The following is a 19,033-nucleotide window of genomic DNA, read 5'->3' on the forward strand; positions in this document are numbered from 1 at the left end:
ACCGAGCTCCTGGGTCCTGGCCACGGGCTGGGTGGTGGAAAACCCTGCGGAGCTCTGCCACGAAGTCTGGGTAGGAAAAACAGAAATCAGCCCCCATTGCCCAGGAGGCAGTAACCCACTGTGCTGCCCGGCCTGAGAGCAGGTTAGTCATGTAAGCCACTCGGGCTCCCTCTGAAGTGAATCGGCTGGGTTGATGACGAAAAACCAACTCGCATTGCATGATGAATGTGGCACAATCCTCGAAGTTACCATTGAACAACCGTGGTTCGGAGAGACGGGGCTCCCGAGGTGCGGGATCGGGAGGCGCGGGGCCTGCCACGGCTGCGGGTGGTGCTCTGGCCGAGACTCCTGAAGCAGGTGGGGTTACAAGCAGGGCGTTAAATGAGTCACTCAGAGTTCGCAATTGGTGAAGAATATCAGCCTGCTGATTACCCTGGGCTGTCTGCAGGGTAGCCAGAGAGCCAAGGGACTCCTGAATAGGCAGGACCTGGGCTCGGAGCTCCTGTACAGCAGCCGCAGCCGCACCTAACTGTATGCTGTGGTCGTTGGTTAATTCAATCTGGACCGCCAACGCGGTTCTGACTCTGTCTGTGTCGGCTGAGGTCGACATGGTCGGGTCGTAATGTTCAAAACGACTCGACATCGATTGAAAGAAGGTCCCAGTATAAGAAGCCTCTGGGGCGCTAATCACAAACTATGACAGGTGCGTGCTGGAATTGATACTTGCTCCAGAAGCGTGTGGCGGGGAATGCACCAATCAACACAGTACCTTAAAGGAGCGTGTGGCGGGGAACGAACCAATCCTCACACCTACTTTGAACTTGTTGATGTCTGTATTAGGACGATATATACAACCTACAATCATTCTTTTATTCTCATTCAGAGCAATAGATTGAACCTCTAGAAAAACAGATTCACAGTTGCAGTCATGAAACTTCACTTCAAGGTCAGATCTCTGTTTAAATTCCAGACCCTTTTGAACATAGAGAGAAACTCCACCACCTCTGCCTTCTCTACACCTATGTGTGGCTGTATAGTCGGTGATTTCAAATAGCGAAGTAATTTCCTCTGTAAGCCATGTTTCAGTTAGTGCTATAACGTCACAGTGCCCAAGTGCGTCCACCTTTTTATAGGATTCTATCACATTTGCATAACAATAGCGAATATTACGTACCTTGCGCCGTTTTCATTGGAGTTTTTTACAAAACAACGCTGTTTTATTTGTCCTATATATGCGGATATCATTTAAAAACTTAAATTTTACCATTTTAGTTCCCTTTAGACAACAAACATAATGCTAATGATGCACTTTAATTATGATAATTAGGTGGCCATTCACGGTCACTGTACTGAGGTGACGTGAGGGCGCATTCATAGTTTAACGCTCCTGTGTTCAGATCGCATTTTCATCAACTTTTACCGACCTGCTGACCTGTGAACTGTGAAAAAAGGTCTTGGAAAATGGAGTTCTTTTGTTTGAACCTGTTTTCATCCTTTAAAATCAATGCTGCCATCTACTGTCAGCTGGAAGGTAGTGTCGTTTGTCTACCATCTCATCTCAGGAGCAAACAACATCCCCATTTTATTTGTCTAACAAACAAAATATTAATCACAATCACTTGTCACATTAACATTTGTGAGTACATGTGTTTTCAACAAAAATATGACAAATTTAACACAACAGCCAGCACTTCATAAAATTTTATAAACATTATATAAAAAATACAATAAACATAACTTAGAACAATAACTATTTACAGCACACCATACATATTTATAAATTTTTTCATTCGCTCACTCATTCATACACTCATTCATCCAAACACCAGTAACACCAGAAACTAGCATCTTCGTCCTCCTCCTCCTCCCACTGGACACACATGGTGTGGAACCATTTGTGACAGTTGTCACACTGGACCCACGACACCAAACCCTCAGAGTCCACAGGGGGGTTCGCCTTTTTACACCGGCCACACCGCCAGATCCCCAGCTTCTGCCTCTTGGTGGTGTGACCTGCAGTTAAAAAGAAATTTATTATTATGACGCTGCTTGATTACAATATACCAAGGTCCAATAATAAGTAAGGGATAATGTATAGCTACGAGGTCATTGTCGCAAAATAACTGACCGACACGGAGTTTAAAATACCGAGGCGCAGCGCTGAGGTGTTTTAAACGTCAGTGAAGGTCAATTATTTTGCGACAATGATCGAGTAAAGCTATACATTATCCCGCTTATTACATGGCTAACTTACTAACAATATACCTAATTCATCGACAAGACTAGATCAAATGAAGACGCAGTTGTTCTGTGGCTCTGTCAGCCCAAATAAAGTGATTATTATTATCGGCAGCCGGCAGGTCTCTGGTCTGATTGCATGACTGAGTGCAGCTGTGCATATGCTGAGCAGCACTGATACAGTGTTGTAGTGGGCTTGATTGCGAACAGCTGCGCACAGCGGTCATTATTGTCCCACAGCGGTCATTATTGTGTGATAACGGACCTCTGACACGGGCTATTGACCAATCACAAGCAAGCATTTCGGCGAATGTGAAAACGCCATGTAATAAATATGAATAACTATCTATATAGTACTTTTCACACATGGACCACAGTTCAAAGTGCCCCACAGCAATTTGTATAAAATCAGCAAATTTTTTACAAAATAAATAACAATTCATAAGTTTGCCCTGACAAACTCAAAAAACATAAGTAACATGCCGATGGGTGTCGTGGGTCTGGCGTGGGAGGAGGAGGAGGATGTCGATGCTCCTGTTGGTCCAGGAATACAGGAGGCTGCAGACACAAAAAGGGAGCACCACTCAAAAAAATTATTTTGTTTGGTTTGGTAAATATTGCGCTATGAACAGTCTATCAGTGTACTGTGTGTGTGTGTAGGCCGTAGGGGCAGGTACAATAAGAGTTTTTCTTCCTGTTCCTTTTGGCCATGGACATTTGTAGATCGTGTTTTTTTCACAGTTGTTTGAAAAAGCTTACGGTGGGAGGGAGAGGAAGTTGGCTGGGACACCCGGTGGGACTGCGGTGGGACTGCCGGCTCTGAGAAAATGGTTAAGAAACAATAAAACATGATTATTTATTCATAAAAAAATTTATACTTTTTTGCTAACTGAGAATGTTGTCTCCCAAATAACTGTTAAAAGAAAACAAATAAATAAATACCATCCATTATGGCTGTTGGGGAGGAAGAGGTGGAGGGGTGGTGATCTTCCCCTCTCAAAGCAGGCAGGCGAGTGCTGGTGTGGAGGCTAGAGGCGGGCAGCAGACTGTGGGAGGCAGAAGAGGGGGGCATGGAGGCTGAGGCTGAGGGACCGGCGATGGAAAGACCGGAGCTGGTGGTGGGAGCGGCCCCGGGGGACACTCCTCTTCTGCGGCTGGGGAGAGAGCCACCACGCGGGGTACGGGAGGAGGTTGTGGGAGTCCTTAAAGTTTCAGCCCGCTGCCGCTGTCGGTCTGCCCTGGCCAGAGCTCCTGCCTCGGCGCGGGCGGCGCGGTCCTCTGTCTCATCGATGGCATCCGTCATCTCCTGGGCGGTGAGCAGGCGGGCCTTGGTGGTGTTCCTCCTGACCTTTCCAGATCTTCTTGTGAACTCTATCTGGGCCAGGAGTTGTCCCAGGTCCGCTGTGATCCTCCCTGCTGTTACAAGGGGGTGGTTGAGGTAGGGGTTGGGGGGTGAGTCCTGGACTAGAGCACGGGGGCTGGGTGGGGGGCTGGGAGGGGGGCTAGGAGCACGGGGGCTGGGTGGGGGGCTAGGAGCACGGGGGCTGGGTGGGGGGCTGGGCTGGGGGGTAACAGCAGGGTTGGCACCAGGAGATGCAGGGGGAGGGGCAGACGGCATGACCCTCGACCAATCAATAGCCGCAGGGTCCAGAGGGTAGAGGCCACACCTCCTGAAGCCAGCCACCACCACCCTCCGATCTTTCTGCCTCTGGTAGGTGTCTCTGAACACCCTTGAAAACTCCTTTTTAGAAATCATGAAGGAGTGGCTAACTGCCGACAGATCTCCCACAAGCCCGGAGAAATCTGCCTTCAAGGGTGCAAAGAAACTCACATCCAGAGGCTGAAGGATGTGAGAGGTGTGTGGCGGTAGGCACAGGAGAATGACCCTCTCCCTCTGTGCCGTCCGGACCAGCTCTGGATCCAGGTGGGACTGGTGACCGTCCATCACAAGCAGCAGCGGGCGCTCCTCCGTGGCATACTTCAGGAAGTGGTCGGTGAACCACTTCCTAAAAAGCTCTGAGTCAATGTACCCCGCTGGCGACTTCCCGTAGAGGGCATTGGGGACTCCCTCCCTATTGTAGGGCCCTCCTGGGTAGCCCCCCTTATAAATAATAAAAGGGGGGACGTCCTCCCCAGCCGCGTTGAGGCAGGCCAGGACCGTGATGTGTTCCCTGGTTCCCTGGGCCTGCCTGTAGGCGTGCTTCGTCCCACGGGGCACAACGACCTTCCTCCGGTTGGAGTCCATCTGAAACCCCGTCTCGTCACAGTTGTAAATATGACGGGGTTTCTCCCTCAGCCCGTGCTCCTCCATGGTGCTGGTGAGGAGCTTGAAGTATTCTTCTATGGCCCCCCTCTTAGCGCAGGCTGCCCTCCCACGGTCAATGGTGTCCGGGATCCGGATCGTGAGGCGATGGTGTTGCCTCTCCCTAAAATTGATCCACCACCCCTGGCCAAGGGATGTTTTTAGGTTCCCTGGGTGACGGAGGTTATAGATGGCCAGGGCGTGGGCCAGGACCTGCGACCTCGTCAGCGGAAACCCATAACTGGCAGAGTACAAGCAGTACTCCACCAGGGAACTCTCATCTTCAGGGGTCAGATAGGTGCCCCGGCCGATGTTGCAGGCCAGAGACACCTTTCCGCTGAGTCGGTCGATCAGGCTGGACTTAGGGACCTCGAACAACGTGGCTGCCCGCCTCGCACTCCACCTGCCTGCTCTGACCTCTGCAATGGCCTGATCCATGGCCTCCTGGGTCCACAGACGCACCTTCCTCTCCCTCTTCCGCATTTGCCGGATATTAGGCATGCTCTGCAAACACACACAAATATTTTAAACAAGAAAGTAAAATAATATGAACTTTATTATTATTGTACGACTGACGAGTTTATTTTATTTGATTTATTTAGCACATTATTTAAAAAAAACAGTGCTAGGAGGGAACTTATGTGAGTGATTTATGATGAAATTAAATTAGATTTGAATTGTTTTTTTGAATATGGATAAGGAGGTTGTTGACCTCAATGATGAATTTAGTTTATTGCTATGGTTTGTTGGATATGAGTGAAATTCTGATGAAAAGATGCAGAACAATGGAAGGTATCAAGAACATCTTGCCTTTTGTTAATGAACTTGAATATGAATGAGCATGAAACCAAAATGATTATGCTGAAATATTACCAGACATGCAAACACACACACAACCTTACCTTCACCCAGTTCAGCATGGCAGCCTCACACACACACACACACACCTCCATTCACCTGTAGAGAAACAAACAAGCACACACAAACCTACCGTGTCTGCTGTCTGACTTTGTCACTGCTTCAGATGTTTTTTTATACAGAGATTGAGAGAGAGAGAGAGAGAAAACCAGTTCATTATTTTCCCCGCGAAAATTATTGTTCTCCCTTCGATTATTTTCGCGCAACCTCAGTTCATCACTCGTTCAGACAAACTTAGATCTCTTATTAAGATTACAAATGTACAACACATTTCGTCGGACAAAACACTGGCTATATATGCTAGCAACATAACCAAACAATCTGACTTCATCTTGGGGCGAGTGGGAGTTCGTGTTTAAGGAACAGGAAGCTACTTTTACTTGGAAATCAGCGTCGCCCCGAACACATTCGAACAATTATAACGTTGCAGTGGTACAAACGTTCACATCTAGTAGTCTTTAGATGACTAAATATAGATGAATACTCATGAAATTTGATATATATACTCTAAAATAAGTATGATTTCATATCACCTACCTTTCGACGTGAAAATCTGGTGGGGCTGTGAGGAAAGATCCAGAATGCCGCGCAAGATGGGGCGTGACCGAAGTTGGGTTTGGGCGTTCCCAGATAAAGAGGGTGACCGGGATTGGTTTACGTTCCGTTAATTGAGAATACATGGTTATAAGTCGTGTAGCTCCGCTCTGCGTCTACTGGAATACACTTCCATATCAGTTCACATGCACCTTTACACACCCATCCGCCTGGCCACACCCCCATCCGCTCCTCTACATAAGCAGGGGTGTGGCCATACTAACAGCTCCTTCCTTGTTTTCACCACGGCGAGTGTCTGTATACACCACTTTGAGATTAGTGAAATGTTGAAGAGGAGCTGCGATGAAGGAGCTGCGTTGACATTATATCTTTATTTTCTCTCTCACTATTTTCGAGGAAATACAGCGATAATGTCTTCGCCACCGGGGTGTCTAGAAGATGATGATCATTCTGACCTCCACCGGCATTTTCGTATTAGGGGCTTGCGTCGCTGGCCTAATCCCCACCGGCATTCCTCCAGCTCTGCAGTTGGACAGGTATTACCTCCGCTCTGCAGTTGGACTTTGCTTGAGAGGCGCTCGGCTGTGTGAGGGCCAGCTGCCTCTCCGGGCGGGTGATGGTTTTGAGATGCAAGCACCAGTTGTGTTGCTATGGGGGGAATGGCTGCACGACTTACGAAAGCCGGCTCCAGGCTGGTACCCTTTTTTGCTGCCTCTTAGCGGCGTGGAGAGGGTTCTGGTTTGACGCCCGCGTTACATGAGCTCCTCATCGGGAGCTTTGTTGCCTGGGACCGTATCCGAATCTGCGGTTCAATCCCCCGGATCTCTGGACAAACGGATACTCTCTGTCACCGTGCTGGCCCCGCCTTTCAAGATGAAAGTTACCCGGCGTGAGGGAGGTGGGTTTGGTGTTTCGTTATAGGAATATCTCCACGCTCAAGTCGGCTGCAGCCCATGAGGGATTTGTGCCGGCACCGCTGTGTCTGATAATCACCGTTCTGAAGACTGTGTTGACTTCTTTTCCTCTTCTCTCTTCGGATGAGGAGAGGGACAGACAGCGGCTGTCTGAAGTGTTGGCCTATATTGTGTTCTCACATTGTGCAGTTTCGGTGGTAGTTTCGGTGGTAGTTGGTTGGTGGTAGTTTCGGTGGTAGTTTGTCATGACAAACCAATTACATAATCCAACATATGTGTAAAGGCACAACATATTCCAGTTAGTAGTATATTTTTTTAATGATTCGTTACGGCGCAATCAATACTTCCATGCGTTCGGGACCTCCATGTTTTGGGGGTATTCATCAGAAAAATCGGATCCGGGATTCGGCTCCCATCAGTCGGGCAAGAACTGCGGGTTTTCAGCCTCTCTCCTCTCTCCTCTCTCCTGGAGCTTAAGGGGGACCGCGCTGGCGCTCGGCCAATCAGAGAAACGCAGAAGCGCATGTTGGTTGCCTAAAGTGTTCACGCGGCCTGATTTTTATTATAATGCACACACTCTTATTGGCTGTGAATGTGTTTATTCTGCTGTATTTTTATATGTATATTATTTATATATATTGCAAGAGTGTGGCACGTGCATATTGGTTGTGTGTAGCTGCCTAGTATATTGGCTACTTGAGACTTGCTGGAAACACTGCCCCTTTACGCTCCTATAACTGGTGCTGGGGCTCAGCCCCCCCCCCCCCCCCCCCCTTAGCCTAAAATAGGCTCCTCAGTCTGAGAACATCTCAGGTTCCCAACACAAACACTGTTGGATTTCCTCACCGCATCTGATATTTCAGTCCGATATTGCTTGGAATATGTAGTAATCTACCACAGGAAAAAAGGTACATAATGTACGCTATGTTATAGCCATAAGTAATATATTTACGTATTGTATCGAAAATGTAACCTGTGTACGTATTAAAAATAATACTATATTACATATTCAATTATCTTTTCAGAAAACCTAACCATAACCATAACTTTATATCTTAACCATAACCGTTAAAACTCGAAATATGTAAAGATATTACTTATGGCTATAACATAACATACATTATGTACCTCTTTTCCTGTGGTCGATTAGTACTCATTACGCTTTCTGATGAGACTGTGTTGGATAATTACACCTACTGTACATTAAGTCACACACAGAAGCTAAAAGGTTAAATATGACACAACAGACGTGACGAAAACCACTATCTTTCACCTCACCTGACTTGGGATACGTGACGGCAAATATGTCAGAGTCTCGGATCTCACAGCTCTGGATCTGATCCACTTCATCAGGATTGTGGAACCCCTTGATCAAGTTGAAACCTCTATGTGGTATCAATCCAGGAGTCTGGCAATCAGCGGGATGGTCTTTGGAATCTAAATGGAGACATACCGTGGGTCATTCTCATGAAATCAATGATTTACCATGGCCGTGATCTTTTCTAAATAAAGGTTAGCATTTATTCAAGTAAACAAAACATAATATTAAAGATAAAAATGTGCTCTCTCTCTTACAATGAGTTGTTTACTCATAACAATTAAGGGGAGACACTACAGGTGAATAGGGTAAAATAATTAACTAATAGATATCACAATGAAACTTCCCCAGTTGATTACTTATATTAAGACAAGACTGTTTTGTATTACAAGTTTTCTGAAATTGTATGTTTAAATATGCAAATGAGGCATTATCTACTTAAATATGCACTAATTTGCATATAATTCCAGGACAGAAATCTGAACATTGGATAAAGCCATTTTCAAAATTATAGTTTCATTTTGTTGACATATTAGAGCCAAAGGTTATTACTAGGGATGCCCCGATCACGTTTTTTGCCACCGATACTGATCACCGATCGTCGTGAGCCATATCGGCCGATACCGATCCGATACCGATCGTTTTTGATTAAAAAGAAATTAAAAATTATTTTATATAAAACGTTTTTTTTTTTTTTTTTTTTATAAAATATATATATTATATAATTAGACTTGTACTTGTATTATCTGCGAGACATCGCCACCACGCAACAAGCTCCACTGTCTGTGTGTACTCTAGTAGCCTCCAGCTACGGCCAGGATTCTCCGGAGCTGCACCTGGACCTATACTCGAGTAGCCTCGAGCAGAGCTACGGCCAGGATTCTCCAGCGCTGCACCTGGACCCTATTGGCATAACGTTACTTAACTGTGCTCAGCAAGCCCTCAGCTCGAATACGCATCGAATCAGTGTTATAAGACATTGATATCAGGAGCTATCTGTAGCTACTGCTAGCCGGATATATAACGTTAATACAACGCCTCAGTGAATTATTTAGTTCAATGGGACATTTCGTTTTGAACGGTGAACTAACTTGCGCTAACGTGAGCTAACAGGTAGCATACACATCTCTACTAGACTTTGTGGAGCGTTTTGTTGATGTCAGGAGCTATCGGTAGCTGGCCGACTAGATGTTATAAGACATTGATAAGACATTGATATAAGACATTGATATCAGGAGCTATCTGTAGCTACTGCTAGCCGGCTAGATGACGTTAAGACAACTATTTAGTTCAATCGGACATTTAGTTTTGAACGGTGGCCTAACGTCAGCTAACGCAAGCTAACGGAGATATCAACATGGACCACTAGACTTCTGGGGCATTTGTTGATATCCGGAGCTATCAGTAGCTAGCCGGCTAAATACCGTTAGACAATGCCTACTAAAAGTGAATAGTTGACTGGGTAATTTTGTTTAAACAGTAACGATAGCTAGGTAGCTAACGTTAGCTCAGGTCGAATGCACTATCTAGACTCAGCAGAGGAGGTCCGCCTCCTCTGTGTTTACAAACTCTACACGGGTACGGGCGGGGCTAGGGAGGAGGAGCAGTTTGCAGGTCCTGTGCGTCTGAGACAAGCGAGTGAGATATCCACTTGATCAGTTTCCGCGATCGGCGAATATGACTAATTATCGGAATTCCCCGATCGCATATTTATACTGATTATCGGCCGATGGGCATCCCTAGTTATTACAGAGGGTATTTTGGATATCTCTTTTTATCACTCCATAAATCAGAAAATACTCCATTCAGTCAATTTTTATGGTAAAATTCCATATTTCGCCATGTTTTTAGGAATGAAATGTGATATAAATCAGGGTATGAATGCGATATTGTGGGGATTGGCTCGTTCCCCGCCACACGCTTCTTCAAGGTACTGTGTTGATTGGTGCATTCCCCGCCACACGCTTCAGGAGCGATTACCAATTCCATCATGCACCTGTCGTAGTTTGTGATTAGCGCTCCAGAGGCTTCATATACTCGGACCTTCTTTCAATCGTTGTCGGGTCGTTTTGATTACTACTGCTACTGCCTGTCTCCCCCCGTTGTTGTGCCTCGTCTACTTTCCCTCCAGGACATCTTTGGATCGCCGCTGGTGAATATCTTGATCATCCGTTTGGAGCTGTGCCTCGTTGCCCGCTTTACGCGTTTGCGCTTTGGTGAGTTTTTGGAAACATACCTTTTTGGATTATCTGTTTTTGTGTGTTTGGATAACACTGAAGAAATACCGTTTTTGTTTTGTACTGGACTCAGCTAAATTGTGTGTTTGGATAACACTGAAGAAGTACCGTTTTGTTTTGTACTGGACTCTGCTAAGTTGTGTGTTTGGATAACACTGAAGTAGTACCGTTTTGTTTTGTACTGGACTCAGCTAACTTGTGTGTAGTTTACACCGAAGATCAAGTCACTTGTATTTCATACTGGACTCAGCTAAAGGAGGACTGAACTGCACTGCCTCTGTGTACTGTTGGACTGTTGTTGATCTCTCTCTCTCTCTCCGTTTCCACTCCGAGTTGGATCTGGGAGTATCTGCAGAGCCGCAGCGGCGCCTACGCTGATTCCCCACCTCTAACACCGGGAGGATCTGCAGAGCCGCAGACAACTCTGCCGAAGGCATTCTCCTTTTTGTTTATTCTGATTTGTTATTTGGCTCTTTTTGATTCTGTAATAAATACGCCCTAGTGTTTGGCTAACTCTGAACTACCTGTCTGTGCCGTGCTGTTGAGGTCGGTTTCAAACCCTAACAGATATCAACAAACCCTTCTGTAAATACCTTCAGAACATAGATATGAATAGAACTGGAAGGTTTGGTGTATGTGAGTGCTACTGCAGTGGAGATTTCTGGCTCAGAGTATGAGGAAAAACTCTTAAAACTCATTTTTGGGAAAACGCCTTCAAAGTTCTGTATTGTAAAATGCCATTTTTTTAAACAGATATTTACAAACACAAAACCTAATCAAACCATTAGTAATAGACAACCTAAACACATGCCTGATAACTGAATAATAATAATAATGATGTTATTGAACTGAACAGAACTACACACAGGCTACAAACAGTGTAGTACAGTGTAGTACCCCCTAATAGGCAAAAAATATTTGAATAGATATCACTATGAAACTTTGCCAGTTTGGTATGTACATATAAACTAAGAAAAAATATATTGCAAGTTTTCTGAAATTTATGTTTATATATGCAAATGAGGCACTTCCCCATTAAATATGTCCACATTTATGGATGCAATAAGGCAAAATGAAGTAAAATAAACAACTAAATGTGTGTTATTGACGTTTTATTGTCACTAGTTTCATAGAAGACATGTTTAGGAAGCAAAATATAACATAATCTCAAAAACAACAAAAAAAGTATATTTGCCTATTCACCTGCAGTGTCTCGCCTTAATTATTTTAATATTTTAGTACATTTTGTGCTTAAATTCTCATTAGCGCATTGATTTCTATGGACCATTGACTTAATTTTATATTTAACACTTTGAATGCCACTCACGGTTTTTCTCAGGTTTACCCCCCGACCGTTGAATGCCACGTCACGAGAATACTCGTTTTTTTTTTTTTTTTTTTTTTTATTCGCAATCTGAAATCATATTGCATCAAGCGAGCCTACCGTTGGAGATCCAGGCACCGCCGGCGCTCAGATGTGAAAAAAGCGCCCCCTATCGTCTCCCAGATGGTAAATCACCCTTTTGGATTGGACTCAATGAAAGTGAATGGGAGAAAGGATTTCTGACTCCACATTTTACTTCTCACTGATGTAACCGGGGTCTACCAGAGTTCATTCTGGAGCCTTGGTGCCGCGGCGAATGTGTTTTACTGTATACACGATGGATCAATCAAATGAGCGATTTTTTCGAATGACGATCGGAAATTGGAATAAACCATTTGGATAACATCTGACCTCAGGTAAGGAATCTATGGTATCAGTCTTAGGATAATCAGACTCGTTTTCACGGATATATCAGCGATTATCAGCACGCGCTATCGATCATCTAGCGTTTATTTGAAAACGATTAATAAATAGGCCGACAAATGACAACGTTCTGGAATATTCCAGTAAAAGACGATTATCATAGAATGGGTTGTTTTTTCCGCGAAAACTAGTGATTTTCAAAATGCTAACAAACGGAAATGAAGCGATAAAAAAACAATCTGCCTTGACAATGTTGACTGGAAAATGAGTCTTTGATAAGCGACAGGCAGATTAGACACATAGCCATAATTTAAAACATAGATTAGGCGATATTAAGTTAACATTGGAGTGGATGGTGGCATTCAAAACTCAAAATGTTTCTCTAAAACTTTATTAATATTGTTTATTTATTTGTGTCATCAAGGAAATTCTGATGGATTATACAATTAAATGTACAAATTAATGATTTTTTTGTGGAAAACATAATGTCCATGGATGCAGTCCTCATTCTCCGCAACAGTTTTCACCTTCCTGTTAAGACTACAGTATTTTTTAAATAATAATAATAATAATAATAACTTTATTTGTATAGCACTTTTCATACAGAGTTTGCAGTTCAAAGTTCACAACAGTAAAAAATACAGGCATAAGCGAGCATAAAAAGATAGACAGGTAGAATCACAGTGTTTCACATTAGGATCTAGCATCCCAATAGGCTCTCCGCTTACAGTTTTCAGTAACACAAATAGTAAAAATAGTTTAAAATGATTCAGTTTAAAAATAGTAAAAAAATTATAAAATAGAACGGACATAAAAAATACAGGCATGAGCGAGCATAGCAAGATATGGCAAATCACAGTGTTTCACATTAGGATCTAGCAAATAATAAAAATAGTTTAAAATGAGTCAGTTTAAAAATAGTCATCAGTAAGAAGTAAAAAGTGCAATAACCGACACATGAATTTGATAGGCAGTGTATAAGAGTAGGCAGGGTAAGAATAGTGCAGGTAAATACAAGTTGTGTCAGGATATCCCTGATGTTTCCTCTTGCCACTAGGTGGTAGCAGATATCTATCAGTGAAATGCCTGAGCAAAGAGATAGGTTTTAAGCTGTCTTTTAAAGATGTCTAGCGAGTTGGCTTCCCTGATGTTTTGGGGTAGTTTGTTCCATAGTTTTGGGGCATAGTTGATAAAGGCTGCGGTGAAACTTTCCAAAAAGTAATAGCAACTCGAGTTGGACCAAAAAAGGCTCTGGCAGGAGTTACTGGACAAAAATCGGCGGAATAAATAATAAATAAATAGTATAGATTACAATAGTGTGGGTGGTCACCAGGGAAATGAAAGACACCCACTTTGGTGGCAGGAACCAGCAAGTGACGTTTCATACTGGGGTCAAATACCTGAGTGGGGGACGTGTGGAGTCTTTAGCCTCTCTGTCAGCGTCCCTAAAGCATGATGCTGTTGCAACGTGGGCTCATCTTAATCCAGTGCTCAAGTCCATCCGGGAGGAACATCCAGAAGTGAAGCACATCCATTTTATTTCAGATGGACCCAGGGCCGGATTAACGACCGGGCCGACCGGGCCGCGGCCCGTGGGCCTCGAGTGATGAGGGGCCTCCAAAAAAAAAAAAAAATTTTAATTTAATTATTTTTTTATTTTATTTTTGATGCCCCTCGTCACTCGAGGCCTTTTGGAGGCCCCTCGTCACTAGAGGCCCCAAATTATTATTATTTTTTTTTTTACTTTTATTTTCTTTTCTTTTGGAGGCCCCTCGTCACTAGAGGCCCCAATTATTATTTTTTTTTGTTTAACTTTTATTTTAAACATTTTTGGAGGCCCCTCGTCACTAGAGGCCCCAAATTTTTTTTTCTTATTATTTTGGAGATCGATGTCATACTGTGACACTGAATGATTGGCACTGACTGACGCTCTCTGATTGGCCACTGACATGTTTGCCCAATCGCGTGACGAGCTGTGTCTTTGCCCATTTCCTCGTCAAACAGCCTGCAAACTACCTGGCGTTCTATCACCATGCTCTAAGACAAACTCTAACCTTAACCAACTTCGAAAGAGTGCCTAAGCTTAACCGTCGAAAGAACTTGCCATCAGCCCGTCACGCTCTAAGACAAACTCTAACCTTAACCAACTTCGAAAGAGTGCCTAAGCTTAACCAGTGTAGAAACAGGCATCGGCCAATCAGAGAGCGTCTTGCCAGAAATGCGGCTAGGTTTAGAAATAACGCGACTAGGGGCCTCCACACTACACACTAGTACTAGTACTAAATACCTATATGTCCCTATGCCATAAATATCATGTATGTTGTGTATGTCATAAATGTCTATATGAATTGAAAATGGGGGACCCTGATGTAAACAAGACAAACATCTTTCTCTGCATCCCCTTAACAATTGTGTGTATTGAACCGTACTGTATTGTACCCATTCTGCAATCTGTTAAATACAGTTTTCATTCATTCATTCATTCATTCATTCATTCATTCATTCATTCATTCATTCATTCATTCATTCAGTAAAAAAAATAAAAGAGATACGAAAAAAAATATATATATAATCAGATCCTCATCCAGCGTTTACTTTCACAGCATCTATAGTGACTACTAGTATCATCTTATCTCTTCTCTATATATTTTTATTACATTTTTTGTATTGCAAATAAAAATATGATTGATTGTTTGATAATGAGGGGTGAGAGACGTTGAGTCTATGTGACACTGACGTCCAGGTCCAGGGGTCACTGTCAGGTCAGGTCAGGTGACCACTGATCGCGAGAATTGCACTTGCAAGTTGATCAAGTAGGCTAAGACTCGTCTCGAGTAGTACTGTATGATCAATTGAGACTGTGAGTGACACTCAAAAAACATGGATAAAAAAGTTAAACGGTGGGAAAGCGGAGCTGCTAAGTTAAAGTCTAAACAGGAAAGGGACAGAAAGAGCGCGTTACTTCGGCAAAGCATACCAACTATCGCTACTTTTTTCACCCCGTCAGGTAAGGCTAGCCTGGCTAGCACTAGTAGCAGCAACGTTAAAGAGGCTGAGCCAGGCGCCGCGGGCAGAGAGGACAAGAATGCTAACGTTGTTATTATTATTGACGCTAGCGACAGAGAAGAGGTTCAAACTGACACAAAATGTTGATTTATTCATTATGATCTGCTTGAAAATTTGAAATATAGGCCTCTCTCTTATACATGCCTCCTCCTTATACAAGCCTGGTATCCAATACAGTTGAAACAAATACAAGCCGGGGTTACTATTAGAGGAATTACGGTATTCTATATATTTTTTAAAGTGACATATAAAAACGCCACTGTGCGTGCGTGCACGTGTGTGTGGGGGGGCCTCCACAAGAATCTGGCCCAGGGGCCTCTGAAGTCTTAATCTGGCCTTGGATGGACCCACCTCCCAGTACCGCAACAAGACAGCGTTCTATCTGGCCTCGACAGGGCCTTTCATGAGAGGGTTTGAATATGTCACCTGGGACTTCTCAGAGGCATCTCATGGCAAGGGTGCCCCTGATGGGGTAGGGGGTGCACTCAAGAACCTAGCAGACCGGCTTGTTGCTTATGGAACTAGCATCCCAGACACCAACACACTGCATCAGCAACTGGCAACACACTCATCTGTAAGGCTATACATGGTAACAGAGGATGAGATCATTTCGGCCCAGGATTTGATTCCTCCATCCCTGAATACAGTGCCCGGGACTATGAAGATTCACCAGGTAAGTCAATGTGACATGAGGTTGAACAAGTTTGATTGATTAATTGATTGATTGAACACAATAGATTGACTTAACAGATTGCAGAATGGGTACAATACAGTACAGCTCAATACACACAATTGTTAAGGGGATGCAGACCAGAGAAAGACTTTCGTCTTGTTTACATCAGGGTCCCCCATTTTCAATTCATAATGACATTTATGACATACACAACATACAGATATACAGATATATCATGGCATTTATAACATACATGACATACAGATATACAGTACTGTTACAATTGTGACATACACGATATGCAAATATACAGTACTGTTAAACAAAGATCCTAACAGAAAATATATACATACGAGGGGGAGGAGACTGTACATTGGGAGGTGGTGGGTGGGGGGGAGGGGATGGGATGGGAGGGTTTGGACATTTACGGGGGCCAGTTTCAAATTGCAGCCTCCTGTAGGTGCTCTTTGAGAACGGTTTTGAAGGTGGGTAGGGATTCAATTTTTTTTACGGCTGTGGGTAGGGCGTTCCACATTGATGTGGCATAATTGCGAAACGTGTTTAGTCCCTTGTTTGAGCCGAATCTGGGTTTTACATGATTTGTGGAGCTCCCTCTGGTGTTGTGGTCGTGGTATTCACTGACCTTTCGGAAGTATTTTGACATGTACATGGGTACCTTAGTGGTGTAGTGTATCTTGTAGACCAGGCCCATTGCAAGTTGCTGTACTCTGTCGTCTACTCTAAGCCATCCTAGGTTGTCAAAGTGGGCAGGGGTGAGGTGGGTTCTAGGAGTCAGATCAAGCAGTAGTCTGACCAGTTTGTTTTGTGATGTTTGTAGTCTTGTTTTTAGTGCCTTTGAGGTGCTTTGGTACCATGAGATGCAAGCATAATCGTAGTACCCTTGAATGAGTGCTCCTGTTAAGAGTGTTTTAATTAATGAATGAATTGTCATAAGTTGGCTTAACTTGATTGATTCATATGCAGTTTTTAATACATTTATTATTTAATTTCTGCTTATAGCTGACATCTACAAAACCAGGGGTAATCCAGACCCGGGACGTATCCTGCTTTTGTGGCAGTGCATGCGGATGCTTTCTCCCAAAAGAGTGCTCCTTCATAGGAGCGAATGTGGAGTCAGATACGGAGAATGCAGAGCCAGGACCCGTTTTGGAAGTGGGAAAGTGGGTCCTTGTGGAGTATGATGCAGAGTTGTTCCCTGGCACCATCACACAGGTATATGTAGAATAGTTTTAGATGTGGACACTAGGTTACTTGTTAATGGTAAATCCTGAGTCCTGTTTTGTACTTTTTCTTTTACCTATATGTCCTTTACAGATTGTGGATGATCAATATGAGGTTGACACGATGAATTGTGCTGGAGAGAACAAATTCTACATTCCATCTCGGAGGTTCGATGTATCATGAGGCAATACTGGGTGGCGTCTTCATCACGAGTCAATACTATACACACATTATACACTTACAGCTGTTGAAGATTGAAAACGGAAAGTGTCTGGAGCGAATTGACAGCAAAACCAGGAGCTATGCACAAAATATGTGTGCTTGTGTCTGTAGATGAATGAATGAATGAATGAAAACTTTATTTAACAGATTGCAGAATGGGTACAATACAGTACGGCTCAATACATACAATTGTTAAGGGGATGCAGACCTGAGAAAGACGTTTGTCTTGTTTCCATCAGGGTCCCCCATTTTCAATTCATATAGACATATATGACATACATGACATACAGATAGTCAGTACTGCTACATCTATACATTTATGACATACCAGATTTGCAAATACAGTACTGTTTGTGATACAGAAGGAGTCAAGAAAAGGGAGTATATACATTTGACGTAGAAACTGTACATTGGAGGTTGGGTGGGGGGGGTTGGGTACATTGGGATATTGACAACCATACTGGGTAATTTACATTGGAGGTGGTTGGGGGGGGGGGGGGGCGGGGGGCACACTGTATAAACAAGTAACACTGTACATTGAGGGGGGGGGGGGAGGAGACACTGTACAAACAAACACAATTGTACATTGAACTATTGACAAAACCATACTAGGTAAATGACTGTACATTGGAGGGGGTTGGAATGATTGGGTTAGGATATTTACAGGGGCCAGTGGTGAATTGCAGTCTCCCGTAGGTGTCCCTTGAGAGAGGTTTTGAAAGTGGGTAGTGATCCACATTCCTTTACAGCTTTGGGTAGGGCGTTCCACATTGATGTGGCATAATTGCGAAACGTGTTTAGTCCCTTATTTGAGCCGAATCTGGGTTTGACATGATTTGTGGAGCTCCCTCTGGTGTTGTGATCGTGGTATTCACTGACCTTTGGGAAGTATTTTGACATGTACATGGGTACCTTGGTCGTGTAGTGTATCTTGTAGACCAGGCCCATTGCAAGTTGTTGTACTCTGTCGTCTACTCTAAGCCATCCTAGGTTGTCGAAGTGGGCAGGGGTGAGGTGGGTTCTAGGAGTAAGGTCAAGCAGTAGTCTGACCAGTTTGTTTTGAGATGTTTGTAATTTTGTTTTTAGCGCCTTTGAGGTGCTTTGGTACCATGAGGTGCAAGCATAGTCGTAGTACCCCTGAATGAGTGCTCCTGCCAGAGTCTTCAGGGTGTTCTTGTTTACCAGAGAGGAGATCCGGTACAAGAATCGAGTTCGTTGGTTGACTTTTTTTATTACATTGGATGCCATTTTGTCACAGGAGAGATTAGCCTCTAGGATGGACCCCAGGTAGGTAATTTCATCTTTCCTTGTGACAATATTGTCACCCACTGTAACTGAGAAGCCGTCGGTCTTGCTGAGTTTGTTATTTGAACCGAAGAGAATGGACTCTGTTTTGCCCATGTGTAATGATAGTTTGTTATCAGCGAGCCATATGCAGATTCTGCCTAGTTCCGAGCTGAGGGTTTTTTCAACCTGTAACTTGTTCTTGTCAGAGACCAGCAGGGCTGAGTCGTCCGCAAACAGGAACAAGTTGCAGTCACAAGCTGACGACATGTCATTTGCATAAATTAGGAACAGTAGCGGTCCTAGTATGCTTCCTT

General features: G+C 43.9%; 2 protein-coding genes across 3 annotated transcripts in view; both read right to left on the reverse strand.

The window, feature by feature from the left end:
• LOC311241629 (amine sulfotransferase-like) overlaps positions 1-19,033 on the reverse strand; it is a gene marked incomplete at both ends in the record, with an annotated part of 34,381 nt that overhangs the window by 8,855 nt on the left and 6,493 nt on the right. The window contains one exon of the mRNA XM_084330505.1: positions 8,206-8,364. Within this exon, the coding sequence (XP_084186631.1) occupies positions 8,206-8,364 (159 nt within the window). The remainder of the gene's footprint in view (positions 1-8,205; positions 8,365-19,033) is intronic.
• On the reverse strand, positions 1,689-6,122 carry LOC311241538 (uncharacterized protein). 2 transcript variants are annotated; one of them, XM_084330387.1, is made up of 6 exons: positions 5,996-6,122; positions 5,532-5,558; positions 3,181-5,044; positions 2,998-3,057; positions 2,722-2,796; positions 1,689-2,013 (listed from the first exon to the last, which is right to left on the reverse strand). In XM_084330387.1, exons 3-6 carry the CDS (start codon positions 5,039-5,041, stop codon positions 1,811-1,813), a joined length of 2,199 nt encoding a protein of 732 aa, XP_084186513.1. In that variant the 5' UTR covers positions 5,042-5,044; positions 5,532-5,558; positions 5,996-6,122; the 3' UTR covers positions 1,689-1,810. The 2 variants fall into 2 exon arrangements, with proteins under 2 accessions (XP_084186513.1, XP_084186514.1); XM_084330388.1 differs by having other exon boundaries at positions 5,532-5,555; positions 5,996-6,037.

The sequence above is a fragment of the Notolepis coatsorum genome (assembly GCF_963971535.1).
Source record: "Notolepis coatsorum genome assembly, chromosome: 15".
Lineage (NCBI taxonomy): Eukaryota > Metazoa > Chordata > Actinopteri > Aulopiformes > Paralepididae > Notolepis > Notolepis coatsorum.